Source organism: Phoca vitulina, unplaced genomic scaffold, assembly GCF_004348235.1.
Source record: "Phoca vitulina isolate PV1807 unplaced genomic scaffold, GSC_HSeal_1.0 scaffold12, whole genome shotgun sequence".
Taxonomy (NCBI): Eukaryota; Metazoa; Chordata; class Mammalia; order Carnivora; family Phocidae; genus Phoca; species Phoca vitulina.
The window spans coordinates 23,146,088-23,165,649 of record NW_022589715.1 but is presented as its reverse complement, the minus strand read 5'-3'; the positions used below and the strand labels follow the sequence as shown (position 1 = coordinate 23,165,649).

The window sequence follows — 19,562 nt, the reverse complement described above, 5'->3', positions numbered from 1 at the left end:
TATTTTCTTAAGATAATCTACAGTTGGAGTTTTAATGTCCAAAAATTACACATCTTGTAGATTGCTGACACCTGTTATACTTCACAAACTTTTCCTTCAGAAAAGTTGTACCACTTTCCCCATACTTTTGGCAACACTGGGTACTGTTTTTCATTGTTGCTAATATGAGGGGCAAGAAAACAGTGTGTTATTTTGTTTTACATATCTTTGATTACCAATGAATTCAACATCTTTTTTATATTTATCAGCCATTTATTAGTATTCTTTAGTGAATTGCCTATTAAGACCTCTTGTTTTTTTCTCCCCCCTACTGTGATCTTCAAACTTTTGTAATGGCTTTATACGAACTCATTGTATGTTAAGTATCTTAAGTCTTTATCACATATTGCTGATCCTTTCCCCAGTTTGTCATTTTTCTTTTGTCTCTGTATATGATATATTTTGCAGTATAATACATTTAAGTTTTTATGTAGTTAAATCTGTCTTTTTCTTCATAATTACTGCCTTTGGTATTAAAGTTTTAAAAAGACTCACAATCCAAAATTATGAAAACATGCGCCTACATTTCTTTCTCTTGCTTTTATGGTTTTATTTTGCTCTTTATGTGACTTTAAAAGTTACAGGAGGCTAATTTTCCCCAAGTCATTATTTACTTTTCATAGTAGTATTCTTTTTTTTTTTTTTTTTTTATTTATTTGAGAGAGAGAATGAGATAGAGCATGAGAGGGGGGAGGGTCAGAGGGAGAAGCAGACTCCCTGCTGAGCAGGGAGCCCGATGTGGGACTCGATCCAGGGACTCCAGGATCATGACCTGAGCCGAAGGCAGTCGCTTAACCAACTGAGCCACCCAGGCGCCCCTCATAGTAGTATTCTTGTTTAGTTTATTCCTGAATGGTTATTTGATTCTTATTATTGTGACTGGGATCCGTTTTCCCATCATCTTTTCCAAATTGACTGTTACTGTTTTAAAGGAAAGCAGTTACTTGTTATGTTTGTCTTGTAATATTATTGTTATTTTTTTTGTTTTATTTGCTTGAGGTTTCAGAAAATAATAGTTTTCCCTAAATACTTAGCATTTGTAAGAGTTTTCCAATATCCATACTTCACTTCTATTTTCTTGTTTTATTGGGTGGAAGTTCCAGAGCAATACTAACTATAATAGCACTGATGGTAGTCAGCCTTATCTTGTTCTGTCTTTAATGAAATACCTCTAATGTATCAATGTAAGTTCTGTGATTGTTAACCGTTTCAATAGATCATGTGGAGGAAGTACCTTTCTAATTACTAGGATAGGAACTGTTTTCCTCAGGATCAGATGTTGAATTTTCATTGAAAGCCTTTTTAGTATCTAGTGAGATAACCATGGGGTTTTTCTTTTTTAATCTCTTAGTATTAGTCAGTAGATTTGATAATGGTGCCATCTGTACATTCTGGAATGAACCCTTTTGATCATGATACACTATTCCATTAATTTGCTAATAGGTTGTTTGAAATTTTGCATGTATATTTATATATTTAATTGGTATTACTATTTTTTGACAGGTTTTACCATCGGGGTTATAAAATGAATTGAGAAGTTTTACACTTTTAGTGTAAGAATTATCTATTCTTTGAAGTTAGGATAGAAATCATTTTTTATTTTTTATTTTTTTTTTAAAGATTTTATTTATTTATTTGAAGAGAGAGACACAGCGAGAGAGGGAACACAAGCAGGGGGAGTGGCAGAGGGAGAAGCAGGCTTCCCACCGAGCAGGGAGCCCGATGCGGGGCTCGATCCCAGGACCCTGGGATCACGACCTGAGCCGAAGGCAGACGCTTAACGACTGAGCCACCCAGGCGCCCCAGAAATCATTTTTTAAATAATATGGATTCAGTGCTGTTTGGGTGGAATAGTTGCTGGACAACTGTTCCTTCCTCAGCTATTATTCAGGGTTTGTGGTTTTTTGTTTTTTGTTTTTTTTTTACACCTTCTTGAATCAATTTTGATAACCTTGTTTTCTTAGAAAATTGCCCTTCTATTGAGATTTTCAAATTTAATTGTATAAAAGTAGTACCTATATTTTTTTAATAGTTTAATCCAGAATTACTGTGTTTTTTTGTCTGATGTTGCTTGTTTGTGTTAATATTTGGGGAGGGATAGATTTGATAGATGATTGTTCTTTTTTAAAGACCCAGTTAATGGATTTTATTAATTCTGTGGGGACTTGCATTCTAATTCATTAATTTTGGCCTTTAAATTTACTCATTTCTTTCTAAGAACCTCTGTATTTTTAAAGCTCTTTAGGTTGAATGATTAGTTTGTGTATTTTTCTTTTTCTCTTTCCTTAATAATAAAAGCATTTGCTCAGTCGTTAAGCGGCTGCCTTCGGCTCAGGTCATGATTCCAGGTCCTGGGATCGAGCCCCGCATCGGGCTCCCTGCTCCGCGGGAAGCCTGCTTCTCCCTCTCCCACTCCCCCTGCTTGTGTTCCCTCTCTCGCTGTGTCTCTCTCTCTGTCAAATAAATAAATAAAATCTTTAAAAATAAAATAAAATAAAATAAAAGCATTTGCAACTGAAAGTTTTCTTCATGGAATAAGCTTTGGCCTTGTCTTTTAGAGTTTGACATATAAGATTTTAACTGAAATACCGAATTTGTAATTGTAGTTTTTGATTTATTTTTTGCCCTAGAATTATTTTTAAGGTATTTTACATTTTCTTTTTTTTTTTTCTTTTTTTTTTTTAAAGATCTTATTTATTTATTTGACAGAGAGAGACACAGTGAGAGAGGGAACACAAGCAGGGGGAGTGGGAGAGGGAGAAGCAGGCTTCCTGCGGAGCAAGGAGCCCGATGCAGGGCTTGATCCCAGGACTCTGGGATCATGACCTGAGCCGAAGGCAGCCGCTTAGCCCACTGAACCACCCAGGCGCCCCAATTTTACATTTTCTGAGTAGATTTTGTGTGTGCATTATTTTTTTACTCTAATTTTATTTTGTTATGGTCAGACAACATGGCTTATACAATTTTAATTGGGGGAACTTACTGAGGTCTTCTTCATGGCTTACGTATGATCGATTTTTGTGTATGACCAATTTTGGTAAATGTGCCATGGACTTTTAAGAATATATATTATCTCTAAGGTATGGAATTGGTGTGACATATATTACAAATTCTAAGATGCCATTGATCGTAAGACACATAATCAATTTAATAATACTTCTAAGGAATAATAAAAATGTCTATTAAAGTTTAACTTAAACATTGTAAGATGTACATCAATTTCAGATATGTGAAAAATAATAATGACTTAATAACAATTAAAAATGAGCTCTCATTATTGGGGTCTACTTTTTATATTAAATTATGAGAAAAGTGTGTTAAAGTTTGTGCTTTTTGTCCATTTCTCCTTGTATTTTTAATCGGCTCTGCTCTTATATTTCTAAATTTCAGGGCTTTATTACTGCACGTAAAAAGGTTCATGACTCCTTTGTGTAGTCTTTATTGGTTTATTAGTATAAAAAAACCCTCTTGTAGCATATAATGCTTTTTTTAAAATACAATTTTGCCACATCTGCTTTCTTTTTATTTGCATCTATTGGGTGGATTTCACTGTCCCTTTGTCCTTAACTAATACATGTCATTTTGTTTTAGGTATTTTTCTTACAGGATTTTTAGTTTTTACCCAGTGTTAGGGTTTGCCTTTCCTGCGAATTTTTCTCTTATTATAATTGTGTTTAACTTATTTCTATCACCTTATTTTGTGCTTTCATCTCCTTTTTTTTCCTTTTTTGCTATATTTAATATTTTCTTTCATTTTTCTCCCTTTCCTTATATGGTAAACTTACTATTTTTATCCTAACGGGAAACATGTAAATTAAAAATGTACATGTTTAAACCTATCTTTCAATGTTAATGGAGCCTCTGTGAAAGAGAAAAAGAAGCCAAAACAGAATTCTACTACTTTTTTATTACCTTCTTTGCCAGGTATATTGAAATTATCTGAAATTTTGTAGATCCAGAATGTTTTTACATTGTGAAATTTCTTTTTTAACAATAGAAATGTGGCACTCAATTTCATAGCCACATAAATAATAGTTCCTTAGTTACACCCTTAGTTATACTTCACTCTATTCTCCTGGTTGATCACTGACCACTGTTTTCTCATTTCCACATCTTCCCGTTTCTTAATTTTTCAGTTGGTTGAAATATATTTTAGAGATTTTTTTCAGAAAGGGCATGTGGGTGGTATAATTTGAGTGATTGCTTGTCTAAAAATGTCTTCCTTTTGCTCTGTAATATAAAAGGTAGTTTCTGTTGTAGAGAAGTATTACATGGTTCTGATCTTTTTTTTTTTAAATAAGTAATTCATGTGATTTCCCTGCTGTTAGATTTTTGTTTTGTTTTTTTGAATTGTCGGTATTTTGGTAGGATAGGTCCAGTTTTGGGTTCTTGTGTGTGCGTGTGTGTGTGTGTGTTTATGAAAGCTGTATATATAAATATATATGAAATCTTTTCTGGTACTCTGAATTTTTCTGGTTGAAAGTCTCACATCTCAGAAATTTTCTTTAATTTTTTTCTTTTGTTTTAGCTTTTCTATCAGATCAATTCCTTCCTACTATAGCTTCTAGTTTTAAACTTTGTTCTTAAATACTTAGAGCTACTACATGGTTCTATTAGTGATTCTCAGTGATGATGAAATTTGATGAGAAGGAGACACACGCCTTATGAGTAATGGTCTTCCTCTGCTCATCTCTTTGCTGGGGGTGGCATTTCCCCTCTCTGTATTGGACTTTTGTCTCATGAGAAGGAACATCATTTCCTTAGGTACCTTTGTCTGAACTACAGGTACTGTGGAGTTGTGGATCATTTTAGCTCTTGTTTGGAAAGTTGTTTGTGATACAGAATTATATTAATTACTGTGAGGTGGAACACAAGTGACATTACATCTTGATATATCTTTCCAGAGGAAAGAAAGGAAAGGCAAAAAATACCCTAGCACGATACTACAGTGTACATTGGATCTCCTCCTTCTAACCTGTATGTCTTCATTTCTGTCCTAATTTTCTGGGTTTTTTTTTTTTTCCTCTTAGTTTAAGGAAAATTTCTTGAGCTGATGTTCTGTATGACATTCACTAATTAGGTTTACTGCAGTGTACAATCTGCTAGTTACTGTCTTCATAGGGTGCTTTGTTTTGGCAATTGCATTTTTTTCTCCTCTAAGAATGTTCTTTTCATATTATTCCTGTTTTTATGACAGCCTGTTCTTATCAATGTGGCAGTCTCTTGAATCTCATTGAGATTTTTCTGTTTTCTTTTGTTTCTGGCAACAGCTCTGTCTCTTAAGGGGCTGCTTGTCCTGAGCAGATGCATTGGTTTTCTCCCTTTGAATTGCTGAATATTACTATATCCAGTCATTGTTCCTCGCTTTGCTTATATGTTTGAAGGGATGTTTGCATTTGTTCTGTAGCTGAGATGGGTTCTTTCAGAAATTGTGTAGGCCCTGAGCAGAGTTTTGTTCCAGAACAGTTTCCCTTTGGTAGCCCAAAGGCCGCTGATGGAAGAGCTCCCACCTAGTCAACCTAGTACATCTGTACACAGAGCACCTCACTCCCTTCCTGGGGCTTCCATACAGTCTCGTAACTGCGCTGCACCCCAAGGGCTCTCTACTCTCTCTGCTGACACCGTCAGAGACTCAAGTGGATTTAGATTTGTCCCCCTGCCTCTACTTCCAACTCTTAACCGGGGGTCATTTGTGAGACTGCTGTGTGTTTGCGGGTTGGAGAATTGGAAGGAGGGAAAACATCTTGTGATCCATTCTACTCTACCTGCATTGCTCCCCATGAAGTCTTTCAAAGGGCTGGGATCCTTCTTTGGAATCTGTGGTTGATACTTGGCCAAACTGGACCACTTGTGGTTGTCTAACCTAGTTCCCCCTCCGTCTTTCTCTCCACCCCATATGTGCTCTTTGTCTCCATTTCTATCTGTGGAAATTCTATGCATCATTTACTTCCCAGCTGGTCTTTATATGGAGAAGCATTAGAATGAAGTTACAGGAAGCCAGGTTTGAGTCCCTGTTCTGCATTTACTCATCTTGAAACCTTGGACAAGTAAGTTACTTAACCTTTATGAGTGGATTTGCCCCTCAGGAAAATGAGCATGCAATAGTGCCCTCTTCATGAAGCTGTTTTGAAGATTAAATGACATAACAGCACAGTGAACACTGAAAATAAAACCCCTTACAGCGTCGAGCCTATGTAGCGCCTCATCCGTGTAGGCCTTCAGTTAATGGAGAGTGAATGGATTCACCTTTGTGCTGAGTCAGTGGCAGAGCCCAGGAAAGAGTCCAGGGCTCCTGAGTATCTCACACATGTTCCCACCTGCACATGCTGAGTAAGTGGGTCTTCAAATACATTTCATAAAGTCTCCAGAATGGAGGAGGAAGGTTTTGTTTGTTTGTTTTCATCCCTTCTTTGAGAGAGAGAGAGAATTCTATTTGGTTGGTTAGTTGGATTTTCAAATAATCTGTTGCTTTCTTGTCTGAGTTGAAGTTTTGTAAAGAAATAGCCACAGATGGAAGTTCAAAAGAGAGGCAACATAGTGTTAAAATGGGAAGATTTGATTCCAAGTAGTCTTAGATGGTTGTTGGTTAACTCCTCATCAGACAGACTCCACAAACCAGTCAGTGAATGTGCTGATTGTATGTGTGGTTCTTCCTCTGCTCTTCTCTGGTGTGTTGAAGGTGGCGTGTCCTCTCCCTCTCAAATTCTCATTTTATCAGGTAGGAAAATCTCTTCCTTGATTATATAGCTTTGACTAAACTGGGGGATATGATTATATCTCTTTAGTAGAAGGAAACTTTTGTAATTGCTTCCCTCATTGATTATTAAACCATGGTGTTGGGGACTAAACACCATGGGGTAAATATACCTTCTAGGAAATGCTCCTCTTTGTAATTTCCCTGTAGGCCTTCACTGCCCAAAGTCTTGGAAACTTGCTGGATATGATGTACCAGGAACCAGCACGATGGTCCTACACATTCCAGACATTTTCTTTTATGAGCCGCCTGAAAGTACAGCTGGAGCCCTTCCCTGAGAAACTGTTACAGGCCAAGAACGCAGTACAGATCTTTGAGAGGTCCGTGTACAGTGACAGGTAAGACCCTGAGCCCTTCACTGGCCACAAGCCCCATGCTCAGTGCTGCATGTTTTCCCTTCTTGCTCCGCTGTGGTTATTTATTTATTTATTTTTTAAGATTTTTATTTGAGAGAGAGCGTGAGAGTGGGGGAGGGTCAGAGGGAGAAGCAGACTTGCCGCTGAGCAGGGAGCCGGAAGCGGGACTTGATCCCGGGACTCCAGGACCATGACCTGAGCCGAAGGCAGTTGCTTAACCAACTGAGCCACCCAGGTGCCCTCAGCTGTGGTTATTGATAATTGTACTTTTTCATCATCCATTTACTTTTGAAGATGCTAAGTTGGTTACCCATTTACTTTCAAATTAGACAACCTAGTTCTATTTCTTAGTGTTCCCATAAAACCTCCTGGAGGGAAAAAAGAAGGGTACACTTGTAAGTGTCATGTAATTTTTTTTAACATTATCTCAAAACCATGCAAGATACATAGAACAAATCCTATAGGCTACATATTCCTTCTCTACCCCAAGAGACAGTTTACTCTTTATAAAAGCTGAATACGTGAATTACAAGTGGTTGAGCTGTAGATTTTGGTTCTTTTACAGTTGTTGGGTATACTACTGCATATTTTTCTCTCCGCTTTCCCTGGCCATGCCTCCTGGACTAGGAAGATGAATTACATATGACTGTCCTGGTTACTTGGAAATATAATCACCATGGGTTTTTTGATTTCCAGCCCTTTAGTGAATTAGGCATGTGAGAGACCCCTCAGAAAAAGAAACACTTTGTTTAGAAGCTACAAGATCTTAACATTTTCTTGTAAAGGAAGATATGAGAATTGATTTTGCTATAGGCAGCTACACATTCTAGATGTTTTCTTCAGAGGGGGCATTTTAGAGATAGAAAGGATAATTCATTATACATTCTAATCGTGATGGTAATTTAGACCCTTTCCCTTCTTTAAAACATTCATTCATTCATTCCTTTGTTCAGCACAGATTTGTTAAACCCCAAATGTTCAGGTACCGGGCTAGACCCTGGGGCTGCAGCAGTGAGCAAGGCAGACCCAGTGCCTGCTTTCAGGTCAACCCTAGTGTAACGGGGACTATGAGACCGCACACGTGCTCATATGTGTGTGATGTGTGTCCCAAAGGAGGAACACAAGTTGTTTGGGAGAGTGGATGACTAGGAGGAAGAAATCTAAATCTTTTCTGGTGGAGTTAAAAGCAACAATAGTATGTGGTTTTAGAACAGGAGCCCTGATGACTGGGTCCGTAAGCTCATTCTCTGCGGCACCAGCACGCAGTCTGCGGTTGTTCCCTCCCCATAGTCCTCTGCACCCCAGCTTTCTCCTACCCCGTCACCACCAGCTGTGGGGAAATAAGTGCTCATCCTCAAGAAAGGGGAGGGCCCCTCTTATAGGGCTTCTTAACAGATCCGTCATTTTTCTTTATAAAATTTTCTTTTTTTTTTTTAAGATTTTATTTATTTATTTAACAGAGAGAGACACAGCGAGAGAGGGAACACAAGCAGGGGGAGTGGGAGAGGGAGAAGCAGGCTTTCCGCTGAGCAGAGAGCCCGATGCGGGGCTCGATCCCAGGACCCTGGGATCATGACCTGAGCTGAAGGCAGACGCTTAACAACTGAGCCACCCAGGCGCCCCAAGATTTTAATTTCTAAGTTGCCTGTGAAGAAGCTGAAAATATTTTTCAGAAATTGAGTTACAAAAGTCATCTTTCCATGTTGCCTTCAGCTAGACAATAGCTAACCCATTCCAGACTGAGAAAGTTGACTTCGGGAGCTCCTAGATTAATTTCTTCACAGCCTAGCAAAGAAGTAGGTATAGTAACAAAGATGTCTTGAATACTTTGCACCAGTTACTCTTCCGAGCACCTTGTGAGTACTACATACAGTCCTCACAACAATGCTATGAGTCCAGTTCTACTGTTACCTCTTTGTACAGAGGAGGAAATGGGCTGAGGGAGTTTGATGACTTGCCCATGGCAACACAGTTTGTGAATTTGGGGGCCAGGCTCACACTCAGGAATGTGACGCTGCCACCCATTCTCTTAATCGCAACACTTGCAGCCTTGTGGTGTATACTTCCCTGGGCCATTTGTACACAAGGATTCTGAATTTCATTTTCCCAGAAGTGGCCAGTTGCTAAGCGTTGCCTTAGAAACTGGAGTTCATTGTTTAGGATGTAAATTGTGTTTTGTATCAAGATGCCTTAGGTTTGAAAGCAGAATTGACCCTTCTGAAGCAATGGGTTCTTGTTAGCTCTGATTTCCTATTTACCAGATGCTCCTTTAGTTGTGGAAGTAAGCAAGGGGCAAGCTCGTTTGATTTTTAGATTGAGCTTTCTTGCACCTGGATTAGAAGCTCAGCAGCAGACGAAGCAAGTGAGTAAGGGCTCCTGTGCGCTTTCGGGGAGGGTCTGCTTTCTTGGTAACGCTGCATTAAATAAGAAAGGCATCCCCTGCTCTGTAGGTGACACCACTTCAGTACATTTCCTTCTCTACTTATTGACCACACGAGAGGATGGATCAGCAGCCTGGAGACTGGGAAGCCCTCATAAGCCCGAGATGGTTTTTTTGGGTTAGGGGCTGGCTGCAATAATAAATAAATCTCAGAAGTGTGAGTTTGCATACACCGAATGCTATCTGTTCTCACTGGCCTCCAGCAGGGAGAATCGCTGGCGACCGAAGATTGTCTTTTCCACTGCCCCTCTTCTTCCAGTAGATTAATCCAGTTGGAGAGCTGTGATTTTGGCTTCTACAGTCGACATGCTATTTCCCATCTTACTGTTGAACAAGGAAGGAGATACAGGTTAAGAATTCAGATTTCTTAAAGATTGATGAGGAGCTAGAAAGGTTAAGTGGCTTGAACAGTCATGGAACAAGTTGGTTATTGATTTTTCTGCTTCTTTCCCTTTTGCTTTTCATTCCATTTCCCATTCTGATCCCCTCCCCCAATCCCACCTATATTTCCAACCAGATATATCTTTGCGAAGAATCTTTTTGAAAATGGTTCCCTCAATGACATCGAATGGCATATCTATCAAGACTGGCATTCTTTTCTCCTGCAGGAGTTTGCCAGCCAGCTCAGATTACATGGCTTCATCTACCTCCAGGCTACTCCCCAGGTAATGCAGAACATCAAGCCTTAATCTTCAGGGCTGTCTGAAACCTAAGAGGTGACGTTCTCCAACACCCGATTTTCCGGTTGAAGAAAGGAGATGGCGGGTATTATGTGGAGCATGGAGAGCAGTGTGGGTCACACCCTCCCCTTTTGGCATCGAGCACCCTGTTTCCCACAGGCTTTCTGTGGCAGAGGGCTAAAGCGGATGACTGATAGAAAGGGTCCCTCTCGATGTAACAACAACATAGAGAAAATCGGGCATTGTCTTTTTCAGCCAGGGTTTGCAGATTGGCTCCTCTGGCCAGGTTACCTGTAGCCAACTGCCTTGGCTTTCCCTTTCCTCCAGCTGGGTCCTCAGAGTCCGATGGTCTTGATGGTTTCCTGAACAGGATGCCGGGAGGAAGTGGAGAGTTTCCTTACCTCACCCTGATACTAGCATAATTTACAGCTAGCTGTCTTTTGAGCCTTAAGGGTGCCACTGGTAAGTCAGGATGGACTACAGAAGTTACATTCCTTGACTTTCTGACTTGGACCCTGGAGCCAGCCTCATACAGAATAGGGTGATGTCACGGAAGAAGTCTCTGACTGGCAGTGACCGTGGACAGCCCCTAGCAGCCTTTCCCATGGAAGGGTCCTTGCTGTCAAATCCAGTGGCTCAGGCTAGTAGTCTCTAAGGGCTCTTCTGGAGTGGGATTCTGAGTCAGGGCTGGAGGTATTTTTTGAGAGGTGTGTTGCTCCTGGCTTTTGAGACCTATGTAATGGGTGGTCACGTGTCAGGTATACTGCATAATCTTAGGAGGAAAGCTCCCTTCTGACGGGAGGCCACGCTTTTTAGAGACAGGCCTGAGCCTTGTGGATGGAGCAGGCCTGAGAGCAGCCCAAGCAGGGCCAAAAGATAGTGGGGAGCCCAACACATGGGCTTGTAGTAGCTGGAGAGGAGAAGGCCGGCAAGAAAGTCTTCCTCACTTTTTTGTGCACTTGGAATGACTGTGAGAAGGGGACAGTGATGATGACAACAGTGGTGGCGATTATGATGACGATGAGGATGTGACTGATGTGTCTTCACGGAGAGACTAGCTGAGGTCTTTCAGCTGGGATAGAATGAGGGGGTTTGAAGGGCTCTTGCAGCTTAATGGTAGAAAAAGCAAAAAAGCTTTAAGACTGGATGGGGATTTTGATGCTCTTTTGACAGTTTTAGAGCCAGAGACCCAGGAATGCTGATATCCTTGCCCAGAGTCACCCCTGACCCCTTCTGGGAGATTCAGAGGTAACGATATCCAAGGGAAGAGCAGAACAGAAGTGAACCACATCTCTGTGTGAAAAGCCATGCACTTGCCCCCATATTCTAATACAGAGCCCTGGGAAATACTGAGTTTAGAGCTTGTGAGATGGACCTAAGGAGGGCATTTTGCTCCTTTCTACCTGCTCTTCCCTAAGTTCTAAAAAGCAAGCAAACCAACATAAAAAAAATCAGTCAAAAGAGAGATGTCTGGGCCTCAGTGTCCCCACCCAGCCCCATGGAATCAGGAAGACTGCGCAGCCAGCCAGGCCTTGCCGGGGACTGTTGGCGACATGGGGTTTGGGCTTGGGAAGCACAGTGGCCAGACCCACCAGTAGAGTCGCAGTCCAGTTGCTGTCCCAGCAGCCACTCCTCCTGGGCTGGTTGGTGAAGGGGGCAGGTCAGCAGGAGGGTCCCCCCTTATCATTCATAGCCCCACTGTCTTTCTTAGTCACATTCAGGTGTGTCCTCCCCATGACGACTGATCACAGCACACACAGGACTAGAGTACTGCTTGCACAGGACTTGTTAAAGAATTTGTTGTAACCCTACCAGTAAAACAAGAATTTTGCCAAATGCTCAAAATAGGAGCTTACCTATTAATCCTGCTCCTTGGAATTTACTCCATAAATATGCTCCCACACGGGCAAAGTGGCTCCTATGCAAGCCAGCACTGTTTGTAATAGCAGCTCATTGGAAACGCCCCAGGCGGTCACCGTCGGGCCGGTTGATTGTATTATGCTCTGTCCATACACGGGAAAACTCTTACGCCGTAAAAATGGGAAAGCACTATACTAACGGAACAGTCTCTAAGGCATTATTAAAAGAAAAGCTGGCACAGTGTGTGTGATGGGACACCTTTTACAAGTGTGGTGTTTTTTTAAAAGGTGGGGTGAGGTGTATATGCATGAAATACTTCTGAAGGCACGCAAGGAGTTCCCATCGGTGGCGGGTGGCACGGAGGACTGCACTGCCAGAAGTCGGGGCTGGAGGGCCGTGTGCTGGGGTGGGGGGGCAAACAACGGGAAATGTTTTGAAGCCCTCAGCAGTGAAGGTGGGGTGTGGGGGCAGAAAGAGAGGGAAGAGAAAGCAGGTTCATGGTGAGGGAAAGTAGAAAAGGAAAAGATGAAAGCAGGAGGCAAAGGTGAATGGAGCTGGGGGACGAGGTCAGAACTGCAAGCCACGAATGACGGCGGGCAACAGACACTTACTGACCACGGGCTCTGCCGGCCTAGTGCTCAGCCCCGAACAAGACAAGACTGTGGCCCCCAGCCGCCGTGCCCCCTGTGCACACCTCCCTCTGTCCCCTGCTACAGTGGAAATGCCACCGGTGGCCTGTGTTTCCCCAGGGCCTACCGAGGTGCTCGGGAGCTGGTACCAGAGATAAAGGGGGAGCTCCTGCCTCCTCCGGGGAACGCCTCTCTGACTGCTGGGGCCCAGTGGCTCCCTCCCTTATCTGGACTGCTGCCCTGAAGGTCCAGACCTCACAGTTTAGCACTTGATGCACTGTTTCGCATATTGTTTTATTTGTTATCTAACTAAACTGTGAAGTCCCAAGGATAAGGACTTGATCTAAGTTTGGGATGATAAATGATTAGGGGAAAAGATTAGTGAGGAGTTAAGTGCTAAAAGTATTAACCTGTTAGATCTGTCTCCGTTAATCAATCTGAAAAGTTGGACATAAGCTCATAAATGAAATTTGTTTACATGATTTTGTCTCCTTAGAGGAAAGGTGGGATGCACAGCATGGACTCTGCATCTTCAGGAATATTGTGTGCTTCATTTGGGCCTAAAGTTTACATTGGGAATAAAGTTAAGTGTTTGAAAGAGGGTAGTCCTAGATCAGTGGATTAATCTACCTGTTCTTCCCAGGACAGATGACATTGAATGATGAAATGTTTGCCAGTTGGAGAGAGGAAGGGAAGCAGTCAGGCAAAAGAAACATTGGGAGCAGAAGTCTCAAGGCGGGAAAGAGGTCGGCCTGTCCCACGGGTCCAATCTGGCTGCCGCCCTGAGTCCAGGCAGGTGCTAAGGAACTTGAGGGTGGAGGGGTAGGAGAGGTGGCCAGAATCCGGGACAGCCTTGTGTGGCAGGTAAAGGAGAAGATGACATTCTCTGAGCCAGCGTGCTTCAGACTTTTGTACCAGGTGAAGGCAGAATGGAATGATGCCCTCTTTGGAAAGGGGGAGGGAAGGAGAGTTAGTCTTAAGCCTCGCTTTTTTTTACTTCTTGGTTTTATCTTTGACCTATGTAGGGTTTGCCTTCTGCTCCAGAGTCAGTGAGTGACAGGCTATGAAAGACATGTTTCAGATTACTTACCATTTTGTAAATGTGATGCTCCTCATACTTCCTTGAACCTGGGGCTTTATGGCTACAGGAAGTAGGGAGCCTGGGAGGTGTTTGCAGCGAGGAGAGTGCTGCGGTTCTCTTGGATTGCTGTGGAAGGGTGGGTGGAGGCGGCTCACTGGGAGGGGAGAGCTGCTGTGGCCAGGAACTTGACACACCTTAACCTTGGTGAGTCCTCTCAGCTTCCCGCGGGGTGAGTGGAGGGGAGGAATGGGAAGCCCATAAAGATTGCACCACTAGTACATGGTGAAGACAGGAAGTGAATTGTGGGTTTTTTTAAGGCCTGTGCTAATCCCATGCACTCACCGCCTCCAGAAAGAGAGCCAGAGGCTCTTGCCATGGTCTAGGTGAGAGGTGATGAGGACCTGAGGAAGGCAGAGGTGAGAGAGATTAAAAGCAGGGTAATTACAGCTTCCCAGGGTGGATGAAGTTTGCAGTTAACCTGTGATTGAATAAGGAAACAAGACCGGAGAAGCAAGGTCATGGCTTATCATTCCCAGATGTCACGAGTGGGTCCCCGAGCCCCCGAGGACCACATCGTCACAGCCAGGATAACACATGAGCTCAGTGTGGCCTGGGGATTGTCTTTTAGGTTTGTTTGAAGAGACTCCACCAGAGGGCCAGGGAAGAGGAGAAAGGAGTTGAGCTGGAGTATCTCGAACAGCTTCACGGTCAGCACGAAGCCTGGCTTGTTCACAAGACAACCGAGTAAGTGGAGAAGACAGTACCACACAGACACCTGCCTCCCTACAGCCAGGTGCTCAGACACCAGCTCAACAGGCAGCCCCGTAAGAAGGTTCAAATGTACCAAGTGGTTAGAAATCCAACTGAGAAACTCAATATGAGATACAATGTGTATATTCTAAGAGGCATTTTATTAGGTTCTGTTTCTCCAGCTTTTTTGTTTTTTAATGTTTCCCTAGATTGAACATTGTGATTGATGATGGTGATAGAGTTGACCCAGGGTGAAGGGCTGAAAATTTTTAGAGAAATTGTCCATTTTACTAAGTTGACAGTCCTGATTTTGGCCTTTCCTCCCTTTGGGCTTGGTATGTAGTCCACTTAAAATGTTTGGGGCTCTGACCTTCAGTATCCATCTCAAGGCTAAAGAGAAATTTCAGCCTTCCTCTTTGCAGCCAACTTTATTAAGTTCTTTTTTTTTTTTTAAACTGTAATTTACATGCAATTTCATTGAGAAGCCATGTGACTTTAGATCTGCTCTATGGATTATTAAGATGTCGTGAGTATGTGAAGGTTGATTGAGCTTTCTTTTTTCTGTCCGTGAAGGTTGATTCAGCTTTCTTTTTTCTGTCCCCTAAACTTTCATGCTTCTTACAGGCTCCACTTTGAGGCTCTGCTGAACATTCCAGTATTGGTGTTGGATGTCAATGAAGATTTTTCTGAGGAAGTAACCAAACAAGAAGAACTCATGAAAAAGGTGGAGGAGGAGGACCTTAACTCCTGCTTCTAGTGATTTTCCTTTATTGCACTTTTATCTTTGCTTCAGACTTCAATGTAATGGGTCTTGTGCTTTGTGCTTCAAATTGCATTTCACACTCCAAAGCCCGCGGGACCTTGTACAAGTTACAAATATCCCTATTCTCTAAAGCATTTTGGGCTAATAATTGTTAAATAATTGACTTCCCAGCCAACTTCTCCTCAAAGGTATTTTTGAACTGGGGAAATGCAATTTCTGGATTCTCTTCCCAGCTCAGCCACTTCCACAATATGACCCTGCGCAGGTCCCATTTCCTCCCGATTTTTCCTAACTCATAACACCTGGGCGTGGTTGCATACCAGTGTGGGTGGACTATTAGAGAGTCTGCCGAAAATGTGAAATTTAACTTCTGGTTTTTCTCTTTCCCACAGGTAAACACCTTTGTAAAGAATCTGTAGCCAGTACCGGCTGTTCTTGCTGTGATCTGGGCTCTCTGACTTTCCAAAGCTGGAAAAATCCTGAGTCATGCACCTTGCCATCTTCTTTTACCCCTGGAGTCCTCTCTGACACTCAGGTCCATGGTTTGTGTTAGCCTTCGACTTTGCAATTACTGTCTTTTATATCTCAAGGACTTCTAAAATAAAGTGGAAGTTTTGCTTCTTTTGCTAATCCAGTTGTCGGTTTATCTCTTGGTCCTTGCTCTGAATTCCGCTCTAGACGAGCCATTTTCACCTGAGGACAGCCATAGCTTTTCTTCTTGACTCCTTCGCCACCCAGACTTCCTGTGTGCTCACTTGTTCCCTCTGACATGCCCGGGTAGGAATTGTCCCCAGGATTCCCAACCAAGCCCTGCCCTGGGCACGAAAGGGAAGTACAGGGGCTCAGGAGAGGGTGGACACTCGGTGCGAGCCCCCAGAGCTACGGAATGGAACCTGAACTCTAGGATGTTCTTTCTCTCTTCCCATCCAGCACTCTTGCTAGGGGGCATGGGGTGCTCAGACCTTTGTGCTAGAGCTGAAGAACCTGGACCAAAGGGAGAAACCGAATCAGGAGCCCCATAGTCCAGCATCTCGTGTTTAGGGTTCGGTCATCCTGGCACTCTGGCCTGCCCTAAATACTGTACCCAGTGAGTGTCAGGTGATCTCAATGGAGTGACTTCTGCAAAGACAATTTTTCGTGCTGCACTTCAGGCTCCAAGGACAATTCATTGTTACGAGAGAAAAATGCATGGCTCTATAGAATTGAAGTGCTCCATTGCAAGAAGCCTGCAGGTCCATGATTCCCCAGGAGCGGGATTCCTGCACTGAGCCCTTGACAGTTGTGCAAGCACACAGGAAAATGAATCAGCTTGGGTGTCAGTGTCCCGGAAGACAGGAACCTGTGTCTTTCTTTATGTTTGGGAAAACAAGTGTGAGATTAGCTTCTGACAAATGCATGCCATTGTGAAACAAAAGCACGGCATTTCTTTACTACTTAAATTTTTAACAGCTTTATTGAGATATAATTCATGTACCATACAATTCACCTAAGTAAAGCGTACAGTTCAGTGGTTTTTAGTATAGTCCATAGAGTTGTGCAACCATGACCACAATCAGTTCCAGAATGTCTTCAGCACCCCAAGAAAAATTGCCACCCAACTAGCAGTCACCCCCCTTCTCCCACCCCCAGTCCAGCTCGAGGCAGCCACCAATCGATTTTCTGTCTCTAGATTTGCTTCTTCTGGATATTTTATATAAATGGAATCACATAAGATGTGGCCTCTTATGAATGATTTCTTTCACTTTCAAGGGTTTCAAGGTTCAGCCATGTTGTACCATGCATCAGTACATCATTCTTTCTTATGAATAAGTATTTCATTGTATGGATATACCACATTTTGTTCATCCATTCACCTACTGATAGACATGTGGATTCTACTTTTTGGCTGTTATGAATAATGCTATGAAAATTCATATATAAGTTTTTAGATTTTAATTTTTCTTGGGTATATACCAAGGAATGGAATTACTGGGTCAAATGGTAACTCCATGTTTAACTTTTGGAGGAACTGCTAAACTTTTCCAAAGTGACTGCACCATTTTACATTCTCTGGAGCAATATATGAGGGCTCCAGTCTCCCCAGGTCCTTGCCAACACTTGCTCTCATTTTGATTATAGCCATCCTAGTATCCTGTCATGTTTTGATTTACATTGCCTGATGGCTAATGATGTTGAGCATCTTTTCATGTTCTTCCTGGTCATTTGTATTTCTTCTTTGGAAAAAACCTCTTCGAATCCTTTGTCCTTTTCTCAGTTAGGTTCTTTGGCTTTTTACTGTTGAGTTGTAAGAGACTTTAGATATTCTGGATACAAGTTTTTAGCAGAGACATGATTTATAAATATTTTCTCCCATTCCGTGGGGTGTATTTTGATAATGTGCTTTGAAGCACAAAAGTTTGTAATTTTGACGAGGTCTAGTTTAGTCACTTGTGCTTTTGGTGTCATGTCTAGGAAAGTTTTGAACAACCCAAGGTGACAAACATTTGTTCCTGTGTTTTCTTCTAAGAGTTGTGTAGTTTTGGCTCTTAACATTAGGTCTGTGATTGATTTTGAGTTAATTTTGGTGTGTGGTGTAAGGAAGGGTTCAGTTTCATTCTTTTGCATGTGCATATCCAGTTGTCCCACCATTAGTTGGAAAGAATATTCTCTTCTCCCACTGAATTATCTTGTTACTCTTGTCAAAAATCTGACCCACTTGTTCTTGCGTCTGTTGGCTGCTTCAGGCTTCGGACAAGACCACGGATGAACATAAGATGTTAGGTACGTTTTAGAAACTCAATGGTTTTGGTTCTTTAGCTTTGAGGGGCCCAAATGTTTAATTCCCATTTTCCAGGAACCACTAATGTAGAAATCACCTATAGACCCAGGATAAGAGCACGAGGCCCCCACGCTTCACTCAGTTAATCGGTCGTCAAACACTTGTATCTGCTGTCTGCTGGAGACCGAGGAGATAACAGTGAGCACGACAGAAGGCAGACCTTGTCCTTACCCTACAGAATTCATCATCTAATGGCGAACGTGAAAGACACTGAACAAGTAATTTCAGGTGTGGTGGGCAGCCCAAAGGAGAAGTACAGGTGTTGGGGGGGGGGCCTAGGACAGAAGGAACTAACATAACCTGGGACAGCCCCCCTAAGAAAGTGACAGTTGAGGGCGCCTGGGTGGCTCAGTTGGTTAAGCGACTGCCTTCGGCTCAGGTCATGATCCTGGAGTCCCTGGATCGAGTCCCGCATCGGGCTCCCTGCTCTGCAGGGAGTCTGCTTCTCCCTCTGACCCTTCCCCCTCTCATGTGCTCTCTCTCATTCTCTCTCTCTCAAATAAATAAAATCTTTAAAAAAAAAAAAAAAAAGAAAGTGACAGTTGATCTGAATTCTGAGGAATGAATGGGGCAGGGCATTCAGGCGGAGGGAAAAATTCACACGCCAAGGCCTTCGTGTGAGAATGAGGCATTAGGCCCAGGTTGTCAAAACCAGATGAGTCTGGTGGTTTATAATTTAGGAATACACTGCTATCCTTCACACTCTCCACTTAGCCTGAAAACCCGGAAATCCAGCGTTTCTTTCCCTGTGTACACTTAGCCCTTTAGAAAGTGAATGTTCTGTAAGATAGTGCCATCGACAGTCTCACCTGGGTGAAATAATTTGCCATTTTCTAGATTGGTAGCTGAGAAAGTGGTTTAGTGATGAGCTGTAGTTCTGGACCTTAAGCATCCAAGGAGGGGTGGGTCTGGGAGGGGTGTTTAAACACAGAGACCAGGGCGCCTGGGTGGCTCAGTCGTTAAGCGTCTGCCTTCAGCTCAGGTCATGGTCCCAGGGTCCTGGGATCGAGCCCCGCATCGGGCTCCCTGCTCGGCGGGAAGCCTGCTTCTCCCTCTCCCACACCCCCTGCTTGTGTTCCCTCTCTCGCTGTGTCTCTGTCAAATAAATAAAAAATAAACACGGAGACCAGCTCTGCACGGTCAGGCCGGTCTGGTGGCTGTCCCCCTCCTCTTTTAGGCTGTCCACCAACGTCGCAGAACTTGGATTAATGCATAAAAATAGCTAGATTTCATTCTCGTTTATGATGTGGTAAAACCAGCTCTTCTGGAACCAGAATATTACCTTGATGGGTTTATAACGTGAATTGAGATCGTGAAAGTTCTCAAGCTCTCAGGCTTTCAACACGAAGGGAGAAGGTGATAGTTCAGATAGAAAAGGCTCTTTGTTAGGGG

General features: G+C 42.7%; 1 protein-coding gene across 2 annotated transcripts in view; it reads left to right on the top strand.

The window, feature by feature from the left end:
• The window catches only part of DGUOK (deoxyguanosine kinase), a 30,272-nt gene extending 13,533 nt beyond the window's left edge, over window positions 1-16,739 (top strand). Inside the window, exons 3-7 of one of the 2 annotated variants that reach the window (XM_032410669.1) lie at window positions 6,944-7,131; window positions 10,107-10,254; window positions 14,468-14,583; window positions 15,214-15,313; window positions 15,745-16,739. In XM_032410669.1, the coding sequence (XP_032266560.1) occupies window positions 6,944-7,131; window positions 10,107-10,254; window positions 14,468-14,583; window positions 15,214-15,313; window positions 15,745-15,771 (579 nt within the window). In that variant the 3' untranslated portion in view covers window positions 15,772-16,739. Of the gene's footprint in view, window positions 1-6,943; window positions 7,132-10,106; window positions 10,255-14,467; window positions 14,584-15,213; window positions 15,346-15,744 lie in introns of both variants that reach the window. The other variant, XM_032410668.1, reaches the window with a different exon arrangement.
• The last annotated feature ends 2,823 nt before the right edge of the window (window positions 16,740-19,562 follow it).